General features: G+C 40.1%; 2 protein-coding genes across 8 annotated transcripts in view; one reads left to right on the forward strand and one right to left on the reverse strand.

The window, feature by feature from the left end:
* ASAP2 (ArfGAP with SH3 domain, ankyrin repeat and PH domain 2) overlaps window positions 1-6,766 on the forward strand; it is a 94,587-nt gene extending 87,821 nt beyond the window's left edge. For all 5 annotated transcript variants that reach the window (XM_081856900.1, XM_081856901.1, XM_081856897.1 and 2 more), the window contains 5 exons: window positions 188-350; window positions 805-857; window positions 1,497-1,597; window positions 3,533-3,655; window positions 4,830-6,766. In XM_081856900.1, coding sequence (XP_081713026.1) covers window positions 188-350; window positions 805-857; window positions 1,497-1,597; window positions 3,533-3,655; window positions 4,830-4,904 — 515 coding nt within the window. In that variant the 3' untranslated portion in view covers window positions 4,905-6,766. The remainder of the gene's footprint in view (window positions 1-187; window positions 351-804; window positions 858-1,496; window positions 1,598-3,532; window positions 3,656-4,829) is intronic.
* Window positions 6,767-9,170: 2,404 nt separating this feature from the next.
* ITGB1BP1 (integrin subunit beta 1 binding protein 1) lies at window positions 9,171-15,892 on the reverse strand. 3 transcript variants are annotated; one of them, XM_081857480.1, is made up of 8 exons: window positions 15,780-15,892; window positions 15,014-15,225; window positions 14,276-14,377; window positions 13,546-13,624; window positions 12,422-12,558; window positions 11,767-11,859; window positions 11,007-11,156; window positions 9,171-9,535 (listed from the first exon to the last, which is right to left on the reverse strand). In XM_081857480.1, exons 3-8 carry the CDS (start codon window positions 14,345-14,347, stop codon window positions 9,464-9,466), a joined length of 603 nt encoding a protein of 200 aa, XP_081713606.1. In that variant the 5' UTR covers window positions 14,348-14,377; window positions 15,014-15,225; window positions 15,780-15,892; the 3' UTR covers window positions 9,171-9,463. The 3 variants fall into 3 exon arrangements, with proteins under 3 accessions (XP_081713606.1, XP_081713607.1, XP_081713608.1); XM_081857481.1 differs by lacking the exon at window positions 15,780-15,892 and adding an exon at window positions 15,635-15,657; XM_081857482.1 differs by lacking the exons at window positions 13,546-13,624; window positions 14,276-14,377; window positions 15,014-15,225; window positions 15,780-15,892 and having other exon boundaries at window positions 11,767-11,855; window positions 12,422-12,556.
* Between the last annotated feature and the right edge of the window lie 17 nt (window positions 15,893-15,909).

Consider the following 15,909-nt stretch of genomic DNA (forward strand, 5'->3'; position numbering starts at 1 on the left):
GGCTTACTCCCAGAAACGTGTATAGGATTGCAGCTTCCTTGTGTCTTGAGCCTTAGTTTTTGAAGGACTGGCTTACATTTTAGAAATTACAAAGTTAGGTAGCAATAGTATTGTTTGTAGGAATCGTATCAAACATTCCAGCATTCACCATCATCGTATTATTGTACATGCATTTATATATATATAGATATACTCTCTTCAGCACCACCTCCCGTTGCAAAGACAGCCAGTGTTCTGGAAGCTTTGAGCCAGCAGTCAAAACAGCCAGTGGTGCCACAGTCCAAGCCTACGCCGCCGCCACTTCCTCCCCAGCCTCCAAGTAGAATTTCTCAGAAAAAGCCGGCTTCTGGGTAATGTGTCGCCTTTTCTTCCTAAAAGATCTGCAGGTTGCTGAAAGATTGTGTGCTCATCTTGTGCTTTGTTCTGTTCAGGTGTTGGGCAGGTTCCATACGGACAGCAGCAAGGGGGGGGGGGCAACAGATAATTACTTACCAACAGCAAATGCCATTTAAGACAACCTGAAGTAACGTAGCAATTGGTGATCTTGCTGTCGGGGCAAGAATTTCAGTTTGCCCCCTCTGCACTCTTCTGGGCATTCTTCTGATCTTCTTCACAATTCATTTGCGGCGGGGTGGGGTGTGTGCAGGGTGTGTATGTGTGTGCAAGCCCTGTTGCACAAGTAGAAGTCCTTGCACGGGACTCATTAACTGAATCTCATTCTGATTATTGTTTCAAAAAGTAAATTAGACACAGCAAATTGCAGATGTGATGACGAGCAGTCATGTTTGGTTTTCTCCTGAACAGGGCTGACAGGTCGGCCAAGAGTAAAGGACCTGGATCTCTGCAGCAATCTTCTGGTGATTATTATTATTATTATTATTAAATCCTGATTTTAATTTACCTGCTTTAGTAGCAACTGTTGGCACTGTTGACAGGTTTATTTGGGAGGTAGTAAAACCTAACCACAATGACTTTGCTGTATTTTATTTTTTAAAATTTATTTGGGAACATGTTGTTGTTTAGTCGTTTAGTCGTGTCTGACTCTTCGTGACCCCATGGACCAGAGCACGCCAGGCACTCCTGACTTCCACTGCCTCCCGCATGGTCAAACTCATGTTGGTAGCTTCGAGAACACTGTCCAACCATCTCGTCCTCTGTCGTCCCCTTCTCCTTGTTTAATACCGAGTCAGACCATTGGTCCATCTAGGTCAGTGCTGTCTACACTGATTGGCAGCAGCTGTCCAGGATATCAGACAGGGGACATTGCCAAGTCCTTTACCTGGAGATACCTGGGATTGAACCTGGCAACTTCTGTATGTGTATATTGTACGCTTGGTTCTGACACAACTGACCTACAGCTGATGGGATTTAGTTTTTGGGAAACCACAAACAATGGCTTGGTACACTAGAGAGAAGTAGCACCATATGTTATCTAAAAACAGAGCTTTCTAAGAGCCACTTTTAACTGAAAATATTTGCTTTATTTTTAAAAACAGGAGAGTCTTCATCTTCATCTGCATCTGAGATTTCTGGATCCCAAGTTGTCCCTTCTGCAAACATCCAACCTCCAGCTCCAATGCCAAGGAAGTCTCAAATAGTAAGTCGTCAAGAATCTAGGTCAATCTCTTTTGTGTTTGGCAGCTCTTCGCGTTGGGAATAAAGGCACTGTGTGGAATCTGACGGTTCCAAAAGGGGTGAGCAACTTCTTCAGATTACGTGGGTCCTTTTATAGTCCTTCTTAGAAACTAGTTTGTGTGGCGTAGCTGTAAACAACCAACAACTTTTGTTGGGTGAGCTGCAGATACTGTTCACTTAGGGGTCCTTTGTACACTGGGCCCTTTCAGGGAACCTAGTTTCATTTGATTCCTAACTACAAAGGTCAATCCATAATATTTATTTGCGTATGTGTGAAAGAGAGAATGGGGTGGGGGAGAGAATATAGAATGAGCTAAAGAGCTTTAGCTAAAAAGATCTCGGTAAATCATCTTAGCTGAAGCTTTAGTACAGGCCTCAGCTAAAGGACATTAGCTAGATGAATTCAGCTTTAAACCAAGTCCGCTAAATAACCTACGAGCAGTATGATCCTGTGCATGTCTACTCATACTTAAGCGCCATTGACTTCAGAATAACAAGTGTGTGTATAAGCTTGCAGCCTAAGTAACCCATTCCACCTTTTGCCAAGGTTTCCAAAGTTACCATGGAAACAAGCCACACGTTAGAAGATAGAATCCAGCTGGTGCTCTTGGTACCAGCCGTCTTCAAACAGTTGCCCTCCAGATATTTTGGACTGCAACTTCCATTAGCCCTGGCTACCAGTGTGGCCAATACTAAGGGATGATGACGATTTGAAGTCCAAAACTTCTGGAAGGTACCAGGTTAGGGAAGGCTGCCTTGTTCTCACAGGAGAGCTTTTGATCCAGTAACCAGTGGAATAAAAGGAGAGGCAGGTTTTTTTTTTAGCAAATTCCTGCTGTCCCCTGCAGGATCCACTGCCCTTTAAAAAATTGGCTCCAAGCGAATCTGCAAAAATCACCTCCCTCCTCCTCCTCCTGCTGGCAGAGGCATTTGCCAGATCACAAAATTAATGTGAGTTAATTTTTTATTGCCATTGTAAGCTGACCAGAAAATTTAACTGGACATAAATATGGTAGGTAATAAAACAAATACTGCGGGCTGAAAATTCCACGAATTTCTGGTTATTATTCCATGGGGGTTGCATTATTTCAAGAAGATTGAATGGCGCCATTAAAGAATATTCTAGAAGGTGGATGTTCTCCCAGATGTCTCGTGCTAGCTTCCTGGTGTCATTCTTATTTCCCAAACTGGCATCTCAGGGGTTAATATAACGAGTCTTGGCCTTAACATTTTGTCACTGCTTTGAAAAGTTCGAGCGCCGAATGAATTTAGAGCGCACTCTGCCTTGTTGGAAAGGTCCTACATGTCTGCTCCGCTGTGCACCGATGTTCAGGGAGCTGTTTGTACATGTAATGAAATGCCTGTTTGCGATAGCATGCCCTTGCTGGATGCTCTTAATGTGTATTAAAACCCAAAGCGGGACCTCCAAATTAATTGTTCTGAAAGTCAAAAGCACCGAGTGCAGCTTCGTAGGTTATTTTGCTGCATGTATTAATTAAGTGGTGGTGCACAAGGGAGCCCCTTTGTAATTTGTGAATAGCAAAGCATGATAAGTATTTTAGATCAGACACGTATATTGGGATGATTTTAAACGTGTGCATATTTGTACGGAAATTTTTGTAGGGGGCAGGTTGTTGTTCAGACCCGCTTTGCATGCAGCAGGTGATAAGTACGATCTCCAGGTAGGGCCAGGAGATACCTCAGTCTGAAACCCCAGAAAACTGCCTCATGTCAGTGTGCTAAGCTAAATGGATCAATTATCTGACTTCCTATTTTCTGCTACCTGAGCTTCTTGTAGACGAAAAGTGGTGAACTGCTGTCCTCTCACTGCAGCTAATGGTATTTTCTGTTTTACCTGGTTTATGTTTCCAACACGTTGCTCTTCTCTGTATTGCAGTCAAAAACAAAGCCCAAGAGAGTAAAAGCCATCTATAACTGCGTAGCTGATAATCCAGATGAGCTTACATTTTCAGAGGGCGATATCATCATAGTTGATGGTGAGGAAGATCAGGAGTGGTGGGTAAGTATTTATTAGTTAAATCATGCCAAGGGCTGTAGTGTGTATGTCGTGTGTGTACATACACACACACACACACACACACACACACACGTACGTAATTACGTACGTACTATGTATGTTGGTGGGAACTGATCTCTTAACAACCAGCAGAACTGAATCCCTGACTGAAGTTATTTTCAGAGGTATCCACTGAACACAATATTGAGGAGCAGCGTTATTTCAGTTGAATTTGAACCATACAGATTTTTGAAACTCATCCTTTCTGCAGAAACACATATGGTTAAAAAATAATATTGCAAAACACCGTTGTTTCAGAAAACCCAGTTTGTTATCTATAATGTATACAGTCCCTTCCTCTTAAGCCAGGATCCAAAGAATCGCACAACTAGTTTTGCATTTTAAAGGTTTGTTTCTTCTCAAATAGGAGCTCCTTGCTCCCTGTGTCAATTTTTTTTGAAACTAAGCAAACTTCAAAACAGAGAATAAATATATGTCTTCCCCTTATTATTGTCCTGTGCATATACCACTTGGGCCTCTTAAGGAATCAATCAATCTGCTTATTACAGTCAGGACCAGTAGTTCTTAAGAAATATCATTCCACTGGAACTTTGAATTTGCATGCTTTTGGTGAAAATTTGAAGGAAATAATAATAATAATAATAATAAACCTTTGTTTTTAAATGAAAGATTGCATGTGTTCTTACCGTCTATTCTTTATTTTGTTTCAGCCTATCCTCTGAATAACTAGTTTGCACATAAAAGCAGCATTGCCTGGTTTTTATTGTTTAATAGTAAAGAAACTACAGTTGTACCTCGGAAGTCGAACAGAATCCGTTCCGGAAGTCCATTTGACTTCCGAGACATTTGACTTCCAAAGCGCAGCTTCTGATTGGCTGCCGGAAACTCCTGCACCCAATCAGAAGCCCCATCGGACGTTAGGCTTCCGAAAGAACGTTCAAAAACTGGAACACTCACTTCCGGTTTTTGATCGTTTGGGAGCCGAAAGGTTTGACTCCCAAGGCTTTTTTCCTTTATTACTAAAGACTTGTTTGTTTGGAGGGACAATTGCACATGGTTGCAACTTAGTACAGTGGAGGGCAACTTTCAGTGACCCCTAATTGGATAGAGACAAGCTTCACCCTTTTAATTCTTAAAAATGTTCTGTCTTTTCCAGATTGGGCATATTGATGGAGATCCCAACCACAAAGGAGCTTTCCCTGTATCATTTGTGCACTTTATTGTTGATTAAACTGCTCGTTGCAGGTGGAGAGACTGCATTTCCAGGTATCACTGGAACTCTCTGCCCGGAATTAGATGCTTCACCAGGATACTTCATGAATGTTACACCACTGTGGACTCTTTGTTGTGGCAACTTAAGGTTTTTGAATCGTCCAAGGAAGATTTACTTTGTAGTAGGCAGATCCACTTGAACTATTTTCATTGTGAATTCTGGAAGACCATAAAAAAACCATTAACGCCAAAAAAATATGTGAAACTGATTTCAAATCTCCCTTTTAGACTTTCTCACTAACCTATGCACCAGAGTTTCTCTCTTCAGCAAATAAGGGAATTTCTGATGCACACCACAGGGTTCAGAATTTTAAAAGTGGGCAGACTAGCAGAGAGATTAATGGCCTGACCGCACTAATATATTACATTTCAGTGCCAATTTCAGGTGCCTCTAATGCATATCTGATCTTTGTTTGCACTCAGTGTCTTTGAGAGCTGTCTCAGGACAATGTAGCTGCAGTGAAAACTCAGTTTTAAGAGTGGCAGTTACTTCCACTTTACTTAGTACACTACAAAAACATGAGGCTAGAAAATCTACCCATCACTGATTCCTTGTCCACATCCATTGATTGGCTAAGTTGAAGAGGTTGGCGGACTTGAGGGTGGAGTCGTTGACTACATTGCAAAAGTACAAAGAACTCCTAAAAGAGCACCAAGTAATAACAAAGGGCAGAACACAGAGTTTTTCAGATTGCTTGTCTCTGGTGCTTGGTGGCTTATGTTTTCAGGCAAGACATAAGCATCATCCACAAAGGACTGGGCTCTTTCTTCCAGCGCAATAATTCTCCTACTGAAACCTCATTCATTTTGATTGCATTGGGATTTGCTGTAGGCACTCCATATGAGTGATAATGATATACCTGCCAACCACCCTTAGCTGAGCAGAATGCTTTAAAAGGTTTTGCAAAGGTGGAGTCCAACCAGGGACCAAAATCTGTTGCCCGAGCAACGATTAAAGCGATTCAGATCTAACAACCAAACCCTAGCAAATATTTCTCAATAAGTCCCAGTGCATTTTCCTGTGACAGAACTAGTGGGGCCCAAACACCTGATGTAGGTGCTAATAGGATCTAATATCCTGTCCCATAGATGAAGGGATGGGAAAGAATCATCAATTTATGCAGCCAGGAAAGAAGAGTATGCTTGTGTGTCCCCTGCCTACTTCTCCTATATCTATGATAAGGAAGACTCAGTAAGAGGACGCGGTTCCAATCAGAAGTACATGCTACAGCTCTGTTTATTCCCTCAAGGGAAAAGTTATTGTAAAGTCTCTTTCCCCTGACTTGTTAGGCCAGCTGGGGAAAGCCCCTGAGCCCAAGGGGACGGTGGCATTCCCTTCTTTCCAGGGAACTATCATGAAATAACACAAGCAGAAACAGGAACCTGTCATATATCCAGTTTCTGCCATTTCCCCATGCTGGTGAATTGGCTTCAAGGGAAAGGGTAACAGGGCTGCCTCCTGTGATCTGTGAGCATAAACTCTAGAAGGAAATGTTGTTTTTCAAGCTGTTCGAATGTGGAGAAATGCAGCATGCTCGCACTTACCCAAAAGGAACGAGTATTTCCATACTTAGATCATATGAAAAAGTTTGTCTAGAAAGGCCCATTAAAGAGATATTTTAATAATTGGATGTAGATATTTACTTTAAACCCTGAACCTGTTTACCTCAAATTTGTAAATATGAGGAATACGAGGTCATACTTTTCTATACAAAATATACATTTAATGTATATTTTATTCTATTCTTAAGTCATCGTTGAGGTAACAAAACCCAAGACAATATTATTGGTAAATAAATGTGGATTACACATTTGCTGAAATTTTTGTTGCAGTTCTTTTCTTTGAACACACACAAAAATGTGTTGTCTAGAATTATTTTTATTTTTAAAAAACCAACCACGGTGGCTATGTTCACACCTAAGACTATTGTCGTAGGACAATGTAGTAGGGTATTCATCCAAAAACCCTCTGTATTAAGGTACACACTTCTGTCTTGCAAGCAATTCCTTATTTCTTTGCAGATGCACACTGTGTACTTCTGTTCCTGAACATGGTAGTTAACACTGTTAATAATTGTGAATAGATTTCATAATTCCAAATTGGTAGACTATTGCAGAATATTACAAAAATGTCCTTTTAATGTTTGTATATTGTGATAATTGTTAACGGTTTTTACTTTGCATATGCTACCGAAACTGTGCACTGGTAGCATAGGATTAGAATATCAACGTCCAGGTCACATTGGCTTTCATCACAAGTTTTGTGACTATTGTATCTCTAGATTTATCAAGAGAACTTTGAATTTCTGACACAGAAATTATGTACATATTGGCTAGCATAGGTTGAAACAGATGGGGGGGGGGACAAGCCAATTGGTATATTTATATTTGGGATGGGGTGCTGTATCTCAAACTGCCTTGCTAAAGTGGTACATTTGAAGCAACTTGTCAGATCTGCGGATGCAAACCAGTGGGCTTATATTAAAACTCAACTTGTCAGATCTGCGGATGCAAACCAGTGGGCTTATATTAAAACTCACTTTCGTACAAGCTGCTGCATTGTATATGGGGACAAACTGGAATGCTTTGAGATGCTTTTATTGCAAGTTTTAAAGCTAAGTCTGCATATTCAAAGTTCCCACTAAATATATATGTATATTAGGAAACAAAATACTTTGCCACTACAAGTTTATCTGGCTGCTGATGAATTCAGTTTGGCTACTGACACTATTGGTTATGTTTGTATTCCTAGTAAACTAGCAAATAAATTGGCACATTATTTTGCACAATTCACTTATGTACAGTATTTTTTGACACAGAATTTTAGTTAATACCATATGCTTTGGAAGCTTATGTGGCCCTTAAATTTCACACTGGCTGGAATCCAAGGAAATGCACAAATAGCTGTGTGACCTGGATGAAAGTTGCGCCTTCTGGCAAACATCTTGTGAAACCCAGGGGATTTTCAACTCTGACTTGAATATTCCCAAGGCCTTAGATGTTTAGAGCCCAGCCATAGTGTGTGAGCTTTCAGCTGTTTTGGAAAAATCTTAAATAGTGGCCACTAAAAGATTTTGAGTATGAGTATTTTTTCACACTACAGTGTGCAGACACTAGGCTTGTATCGTAAGACTGTTTCAAGAGTTCTTTTTTGTTTCCGTGGCACTATTTCACCCAATTAAATAGGAGACATTTTGGATTTTTAGGAATGACAGATGCTAAAATGTTCAGGTCTTCTTTCACAGCTGACAACAGGGGATGATGGTGTTCAACAAACTGTTAGTGAGCATGTAAGATTATTTTTGTTTAAATGTTTAAAAAAGGAGTATAAGATACCTAAAATGCAGTTCAGAATGCTACTTGAGATGTATAATTTTCAACGTGATGGTTTTGATTGTTTAGTTGCAGAGCAACTGTATATATTGTATAACCTAAATCAATTCTTATTTTTAGTGTCTGGATGCAGTGATTTATAATTGGAGCATGATTAATTTCACTTACGTTAAGCCAGTCACTTGACTGGAAAAATAAACAGCTTTGAAGCCTCACCTTGACTTTTTTTATTAATTGAATGTCAAAGCACTTATAGATGAGCCACACTAGAATAAACTGAGTGATTACCGCTATTCAGCCTTGATGTATTAAAGACAAATCGGAAGACTGCTGACAAACTCCTGCCTTAAATGTGAGTTCTCTCTTATTTTGGACTTTAAATGATTTACAGTTCAATTGTATGGGGAGGAGGAGAATGCAAAGTATAGAAACTGCCCAACCCAAAGCCTGCTGTGCTCATCCTTGATGGAAAATGGAAGATGACATTTTTCTGGGGTTTTTTCTTCTTTAATGGGAGGGCACAGCCATTCTACTGAAAGGCAAACAGATATGCTAGGCTCTAGGGCCAGTATACTTTCCTCCCTGTGCTGGAGACATGGGAAAGAGAGCGCTTTGGATCCAGCTGATTCAAAGACTCCCTTGATACACCTTCTTTTAAATCCCTTTTTGTCATTACTACCAGCAGGGTAGCAGTAAGCTTCCATACCTGCAGCAAGGCACAGACCTCCCCCTCCACCAGCAGAAAGGGAGACCTACTGTATCTGACGACCCCCTTTCTTTCTTTCTTTCTTTCTTTCTTTCTTTCTTTCTTTCTTTCCCTTTTTTGCTGCCACTGCTAAAAGCAATGGCGTCTGTGGGCAGTCAGATTAGGCCATATTTAGAAAGACACGTCTTCTATTGATTTTTTTTATTCATTTACAAAAATGGTATAAATCTTTTAAACACAAGATTTAATATTTAGCACAGAAACTCACGCACGGGCAGTTGAGCTCTGAGTGACAGTTTGGGAAACAAACAAATGGTATTTTACCAAAATACCAACAACTTCATTCCTTTGAACAGTATGTTCAAGCAGTTAACAAAAAAGTTCACATCTACTCCAAAATACTTGTTTTCATCTTTCTCCAATTGCTGCAGTCACAGCAAGCAATCCTTCCTCTCATCATGAAGTGCAGCTGTAGAAATTCAGGACTTCTCGGATGTTAAAACAGAGTCAAAGGCTGTTGACAGCACCTTACAAATAGCTTGTGCTTGTTCCTGCATTTTATAAACAGAAAGAGTTGCTCATACTTGTTTTCATGAACATGAAGAAGCATTCAGCCTCGAGCCCATCTCGAAGTTTCAGCATTTCCCTTATAGCATGCTTTACTCTGATGACATTTCCTATCTTTAGCTAGGCTGCCAATGTGGTGCCATCCAGGTACTTGGAACTGCAACTCCCAATAGCCCCAGCCAGCATGACCAATGGCGGAGGTAATTAGAGTTCCAGTCCACAACATCTGGAGGGCACCATGTTGCCTATCCCTGATCTAAAGCATTCTATGTAGAGCAGTGGGGTAGGTCCAGAAATGTGACTTGCAAACAAGACTTGCTATTTTAGAAATTGCCAGCAGAAACGTATCATCAGAGTTTGATATTCCAGATAGGCTATTTGTTAACAGAGGGACAGCTCCTGCGTGTATACTGGGTTTCCCTTGTTTACCAAGCAGTTGCCAGTATGGGACTCCAGGGCATTTAAACTCAAAGCCTATCACCAAGTGATATTAGTGCAGTATTTGCTAGCATGCATATGGGCACTTGGAAAGCCAGGCTGGTGCATTTAAAGTTAATATATATGGCAGCGACAAAGCTATGAGAATAAAGGTTAGTGTTATGCTCTCCTAGTGATTCAAATCTCCACTTGAAGCCCGGTGAACTGGTGATGCCACTCACCTTTAATTAATAAAGCTACAGATTTAATTAAGGGGGTACTTTATCCCACAAATATGTAAGTAGCATCTGGGTAGAGTGATTGACAGGGAGAAAATAAATGTGCCAAAGAAGCATATGCAATTAATTTGAAATTACGGGACTGCCACTATCTTGTTTTAACATGGGCTCCTGTTCATTTGCTACTTGCACTGTTTCTGATACAGAAGGTTAGGGCTGTGGCAGGAACAAATGCACATGCAATTTAGAGTCGCTCTGACACTTGCACATATAGCGGTGCCTGGCCTATCTGGTCAGTGTGCCACAAATCATGTCTTAAGTAAAGGTAAATGGACCCCTGACCATTAGGTCCAGTCGCAGACGGCTCTGGGGTTGCAGCGCTCATCTCGCTTTATTGGCCGAGGGAATTGGCGTACAGCTTCCGGGTCATGTAGCCAGCATGACTAAGCCACTTCTGGCGAACCAGAGCAGTGCATGGAAACGCTGTTTACTTTCCCGCCGGAGCGGTACCTATTTATCTACTTGCACTTTGACGTGCTTTCGAACTGCTAGGTTGGCAGGAGCAGGGACCGAGCAATGGGAGCTCACCACGTCACAGGGATTCGAACCGCTGACCTTCTGATCGGCAATCCCTAGGCTCTGTGGTGTAACCCAATAGTACAAACCTATTTTGTCATGTTTTGGTCCAGTACATGTAGCTAGACATAAGGCACAAGCATATGATAGCACTTTGCATATTTTATGACTTATTGTCAACCTAGAATTATCCAGCAAGTGTTTTGTAAAGCATGAACCTTACCATACTATTACACTGGTATATCCAAAGGTTGTACTCTTCATAGTTCGTATCAGTTGTCTTTAAAGCCAGTAAACTCTTCCCTGCCCCAAGGCCGTCATCATAGCAGACCATCCGAACAATTAGGTAGAGCGCATGTCTATGCAAAACATCCTGAAAATGCCATGTGTTAACTTGTCAGTTTCTTATTGCTTGCAGCCAACGGGCATTACAATATAAATCGCAAAAACAAAAAAGACAACCTAAGAGTAAATTAAAACATCAATTTTCAGAACTGCAAATTACCAAAACTTAAAATTATGAAGTTTCCCAAATCTAGAAATTTCCTTGGCAGTCACCCATAACTTTCTCTACCTCCTAGCACATATAAAGCTATTCTGTAGGTAGCAAAATTGTCTATATCAGCCAGAAACCAACTGCTTTTGAACTGACTGACTTTAAAAAAATCTGGAGTGAATACAGAAATCTGTTATTAAGTGAACTGTGCAAAAGGCAATAAAGACTATAGTCAAGAATGTCTACAAAAAGATGGTAATGTGTGTCTAACAGGAAAAATGTCATTACTGCAAAGAAACAGAACTGTAATAGTTGGATTTAAATTTCAATACACCAAACTCAGAACTAGGAATTCTTCGTATAATCAAAGTCCATTTTGGTATCTTCAGGAGAAAAAAAATCATACCACAATTATAGTCAGAAATATTCTGAGATGGTATTACTGGAGAAATTGAATGAGGCATATTTAAAACCAGGAACAACTTACATACTGGTCCAAAGTTGTGACTTTAATACCATACTTGGAAACTCCCATAACGAATTCTTCTTCCCCTGGAACAAAGGGTAGCTTTCCATCTTGCTTTGGGGAAAAAACAAAAAGGAATTATTGTAGGCAGATAAAGTTTGATGACAAAACAAGTCTTATACAACTTGTATGTTCTCATGTAAATAAATAAGCAGCAACAGCCTTCAAATAAGTCAAAAGAGTGACAATAGCTCCATGAAAGTTTATTGACAATGATAGATACTTTGCTACTTCATTTTACACCGCAGAAGCCAAGGTACTAAGTTTCTGAAGCAGAACAGAAATAAATGCTTTCTAGTGATTCAAAAACAAGCCAAAGTTTTCTGGAGCATGTTCCTTTTTTTAACTCCCTTGCTCAGCTATTCTATCTTGAGATCATCAGCCACAGCAAATGTTTAAACATTACAATGTACCAAGAAAAAGGTTATTGAAAACAGCCAACTTCCCAGCCTCCTAGCCCCGCTTTCAATACCAGTGAGGAACAGTCATCTGGAACTCAGCAGAACTGGAAGCCAATTCTTAAAAATAAAGATGGCTTGAACTAAGATAGTTTCCCCGGGCCACAGTTTCCCCATAAAAAGACCCAAGGGGACATATAGCCAAAGTCAGTCTTTACCTGTGCCACATCTATGTAGTTTATCAAGTCCAATGGTCCCTCCAAAGTCTTGCTTTCATCAAGCTTCAGTTTTTCAATGGCACCGACATATTTTACTCTAAATTCTGCACAAGTATCTGAGTTGCTATTGCTCTGTCCTATAAAGAAGCAGACATTTAAACCATTACTCCATCGTTTTATCAATTGGCAAACTTATTGGGCATTCCACCATTAAAATTGACTCAGTGTAGTATTTATCTAAATAACTGCAACTGGGATTACTTCTGTTGTGCAACAGTGGTCTCCATACCTCCCCCCTTCCACTGAGAAAGCCCCAGGACGGATTTGGGGAGCATATGGGGGGGAGGATGGGGACAGAACGTGAGGACAAAATGTTGAATTGTGTCCCTTTTCTTAAAAAAAAAGAAAGAAAGAAAGAAAGAAAGAAAGAAAGAAAGAAAGAAAGAGAAGTGTCACCTAAAAGTGATTTGTTGTTTTCCCCAGGCTTATTCCAACCACATTAAAATATCTTGCAAGAAAGCAGAACGGAATCAGTGGGGATGACTTAAATTTCTTATATTGGGGTACCAGAGGTTTCTGCAAATACAGAGCATAAAACCAAGTGTGTTTGTATGCTTTGGATACATGGAAGCATAACGAAACCTCAGAACATGGTACGACCACAACATTACACCAAATGTAAGCTTTAAAATATGGACACTTTCTAGTGAAATTTCAAAAGGCAGAGGAGCTGCCCAGTAAAGTTTCCATCATGAACAAAACAGGATTCTGAAGTCCTGTCTAGCTTTCTGCCTATCCATAGAACTACCAGATACAGAGGAAATTATACAAAGTAGTAAAGGCAGCAGATCTATACAAAAAGACAACAAATCACACAGATTGGCATAATATAAAAATGTGATACATATACTGCAAAGGTGTATATTACATAATTTTATTTGTATATGCACAGATGTAATAATTTGTAAGTAACAGCAGACTCAGTGTTGTTTTCTGCTTAAAAAATTAGTAAAGTTCTGTGTCAGCATGTTCACATTTCTAGATACAGCTCCAATTAGTTATGAAACTCATCTATGCATTCTGACAAATAACAGGATGTCTTTAGGCCATCATCAATTTCCTACCTGAACTTTTTGTGGAGTCTGTATCTAGACTAGCCACAGTACTAGATCGTGAAAGCCCACCAAGACTGGAATCCACTGACTATATAAGGAAGAATACATATGAAAGCATTATATGTGTGCTTTCTTATAAACTCATGAATTAAAGGCATGAATTAAACCACAAGCATGATTAATGAAGGCTTATTCCCATAACAATAAACCATAGTTTGTTACATCCAAATGCAGCCACGGAATAACACATCACATTGCAGTACAACATCCACCAACAATAAGAACACTTTAAATTCCTTCTTTCTCTCTATTCCACAAGCTAAGCAGTATTTCATCATTTACAATTCACTTTCAGTGGCTGCATCTATGCTTATAGGACTTAAGATAACTGTAGGAGTTATTTTTCTTAGTCATAATGGTACAAAATATGTGCAATTTTTAATTTAGCTGGTTGAATTTAGTAACATCAATTATTCTCATTCTGAATGCCAAGTCTGCATGAAGAAATAGCAAGTATAACAAGGATTTGAACATTTTTGTAAATGTAGATTCATCCCTAACTCTAGATATCTTCAGGATATCTGAATGTACCATCTAGCAGATGCCAAACTTCCACAATGTCATACAAGGGATAACAGAAGGGGAAAATAGTCTGAATTTAGTTAGACATTCCACTGACTGATAGGAATATATTTTAAAATTTGTCAATTTTCAAGGAGGCATACCCAAATTTGCTTACCTTACTTTTGGTACTGATTTCACTGCTTTGTGAACTGCTGCTACTATGCCGCTTTTTTCCTTTTCTGAACATTTTTTAATTGACATAGAATCAGCGAGAATACTGTAAAGAATGAAAAGAGTCCTGTTTGCCACCCCATTATAATGCCAATTCTACATACACATAAACACCTCATAGATGCATATTTACATTTGTTATGGAGGTTCAAATTTGCCAGTTAAAAGGCAGTCAAGCAACTGCCATTAAATGACTGTCAAGCTATGGTTTCCACAGTGCCAAATTTAAAACTGAAAAACAAAATATATGTTTAATGGATTGTGATCTCTGCTTATTAGTAATGAATATAAATATCTTCAAACTCAAACAAAGGTTCTTCAAAATATTCTAAACGCCGATGTTTACTGTCACTACTCCAATGTTAACAGTATGAATGCTTGTGTACATTTCATTGGATGCTAACAAATTTCCTATTTCTACATACTTTCCTAGAAGGACAAGCTGACAAAAAACAATACTTGATATCTTTATCTGTCTTATTTGTCGTCATTTTATTGCTATTGTACATCCCCATGGCATTTTCTATGGTTTAACAGTTTGTAAATATTCCAAATACGTAATATTTAACATGCTGGTTTACACAGATTTTTTGTTGAAACCTATTTCTTCACTAAAAGTACAATTAATGGAGGAAGGTGTTCTGAAAAACTAGAGTGCTGTCTGTACTGGTCTTGACATTACCTGCAGTGTGGAAGGAATGAGCCTGGCTCGTTTCAGAACTGACTTTTTCTCCACATGATTTCAGGAGAGGGATGCCTCCCCTTTCCCCCTTCCCCTTTTCTTTATGCCGTCAACAGCGGACATCGCAGGCAGAAATACAACAAATGAAGCTTCTCCGCCTCACTACATTACCACAGCAAAAAAAGCCGCCACCGCCGCAGTCGCCGCAAATCCTGCCAAAAGGAAAGGAAACAAAAACCAACAGCTTGGTCACTGTTAACAACATCATTTCCACTGCCTGGAGTTTTCTGCATTTTGTTTCTCTCTGACCTCGCTCCTTACAATCCTCTTTCACTCGCCACCTTTGAATATACCGTGGTACCTCGGGTGAAGAACTTAATTCGTTCTGGAGGTCCGTTCTTAACCTGAAACTGTTCTTAATCTGAGGTACCACTTTAGCTAATGGGGCCTCCCGCTGCCGCTACACCACAATTTCTGTTCTCATCCTGAAGCAAAGTTCTTAACCCGAGGTACTATTTCTGGGTTGGCAGAGTCTGTAACCTGAAGCGTATGTAACCCGAGGTACCACTGTACTTCGTGGATCCGGCAATGTGGATTCCATTCCATGAAACTTTATATTACCTAAATAAGTCGGTCAGCCTTTTCAGGAGCCACAAGACACTTCGTTGGCTTTGCTGCCAGAGACTGACCCAGTTACCCTGCTCTTAGCAGAACGGAAAGGGCACCAGGCGCATCACCCCCTACCTGACCCAAATAGGACCCCTACCTTTCATTCCCACCACAATGAAATACTGAGCACAAGGAAGCCCCTCCCCGTTCTGCTTCCGGGTAGCAACCGTCGCGTCGGAGAACTTCCGCTCCGTCTGCCTCTTCCGCTCTAGGACTTTTCGAAGCCT

This window comes from Podarcis erhardii (genome assembly GCF_964252035.2).
Source record: "Podarcis erhardii genome assembly, chromosome: 3".
Taxonomy (NCBI): domain Eukaryota; kingdom Metazoa; phylum Chordata; class Lepidosauria; order Squamata; family Lacertidae; genus Podarcis; species Podarcis erhardii.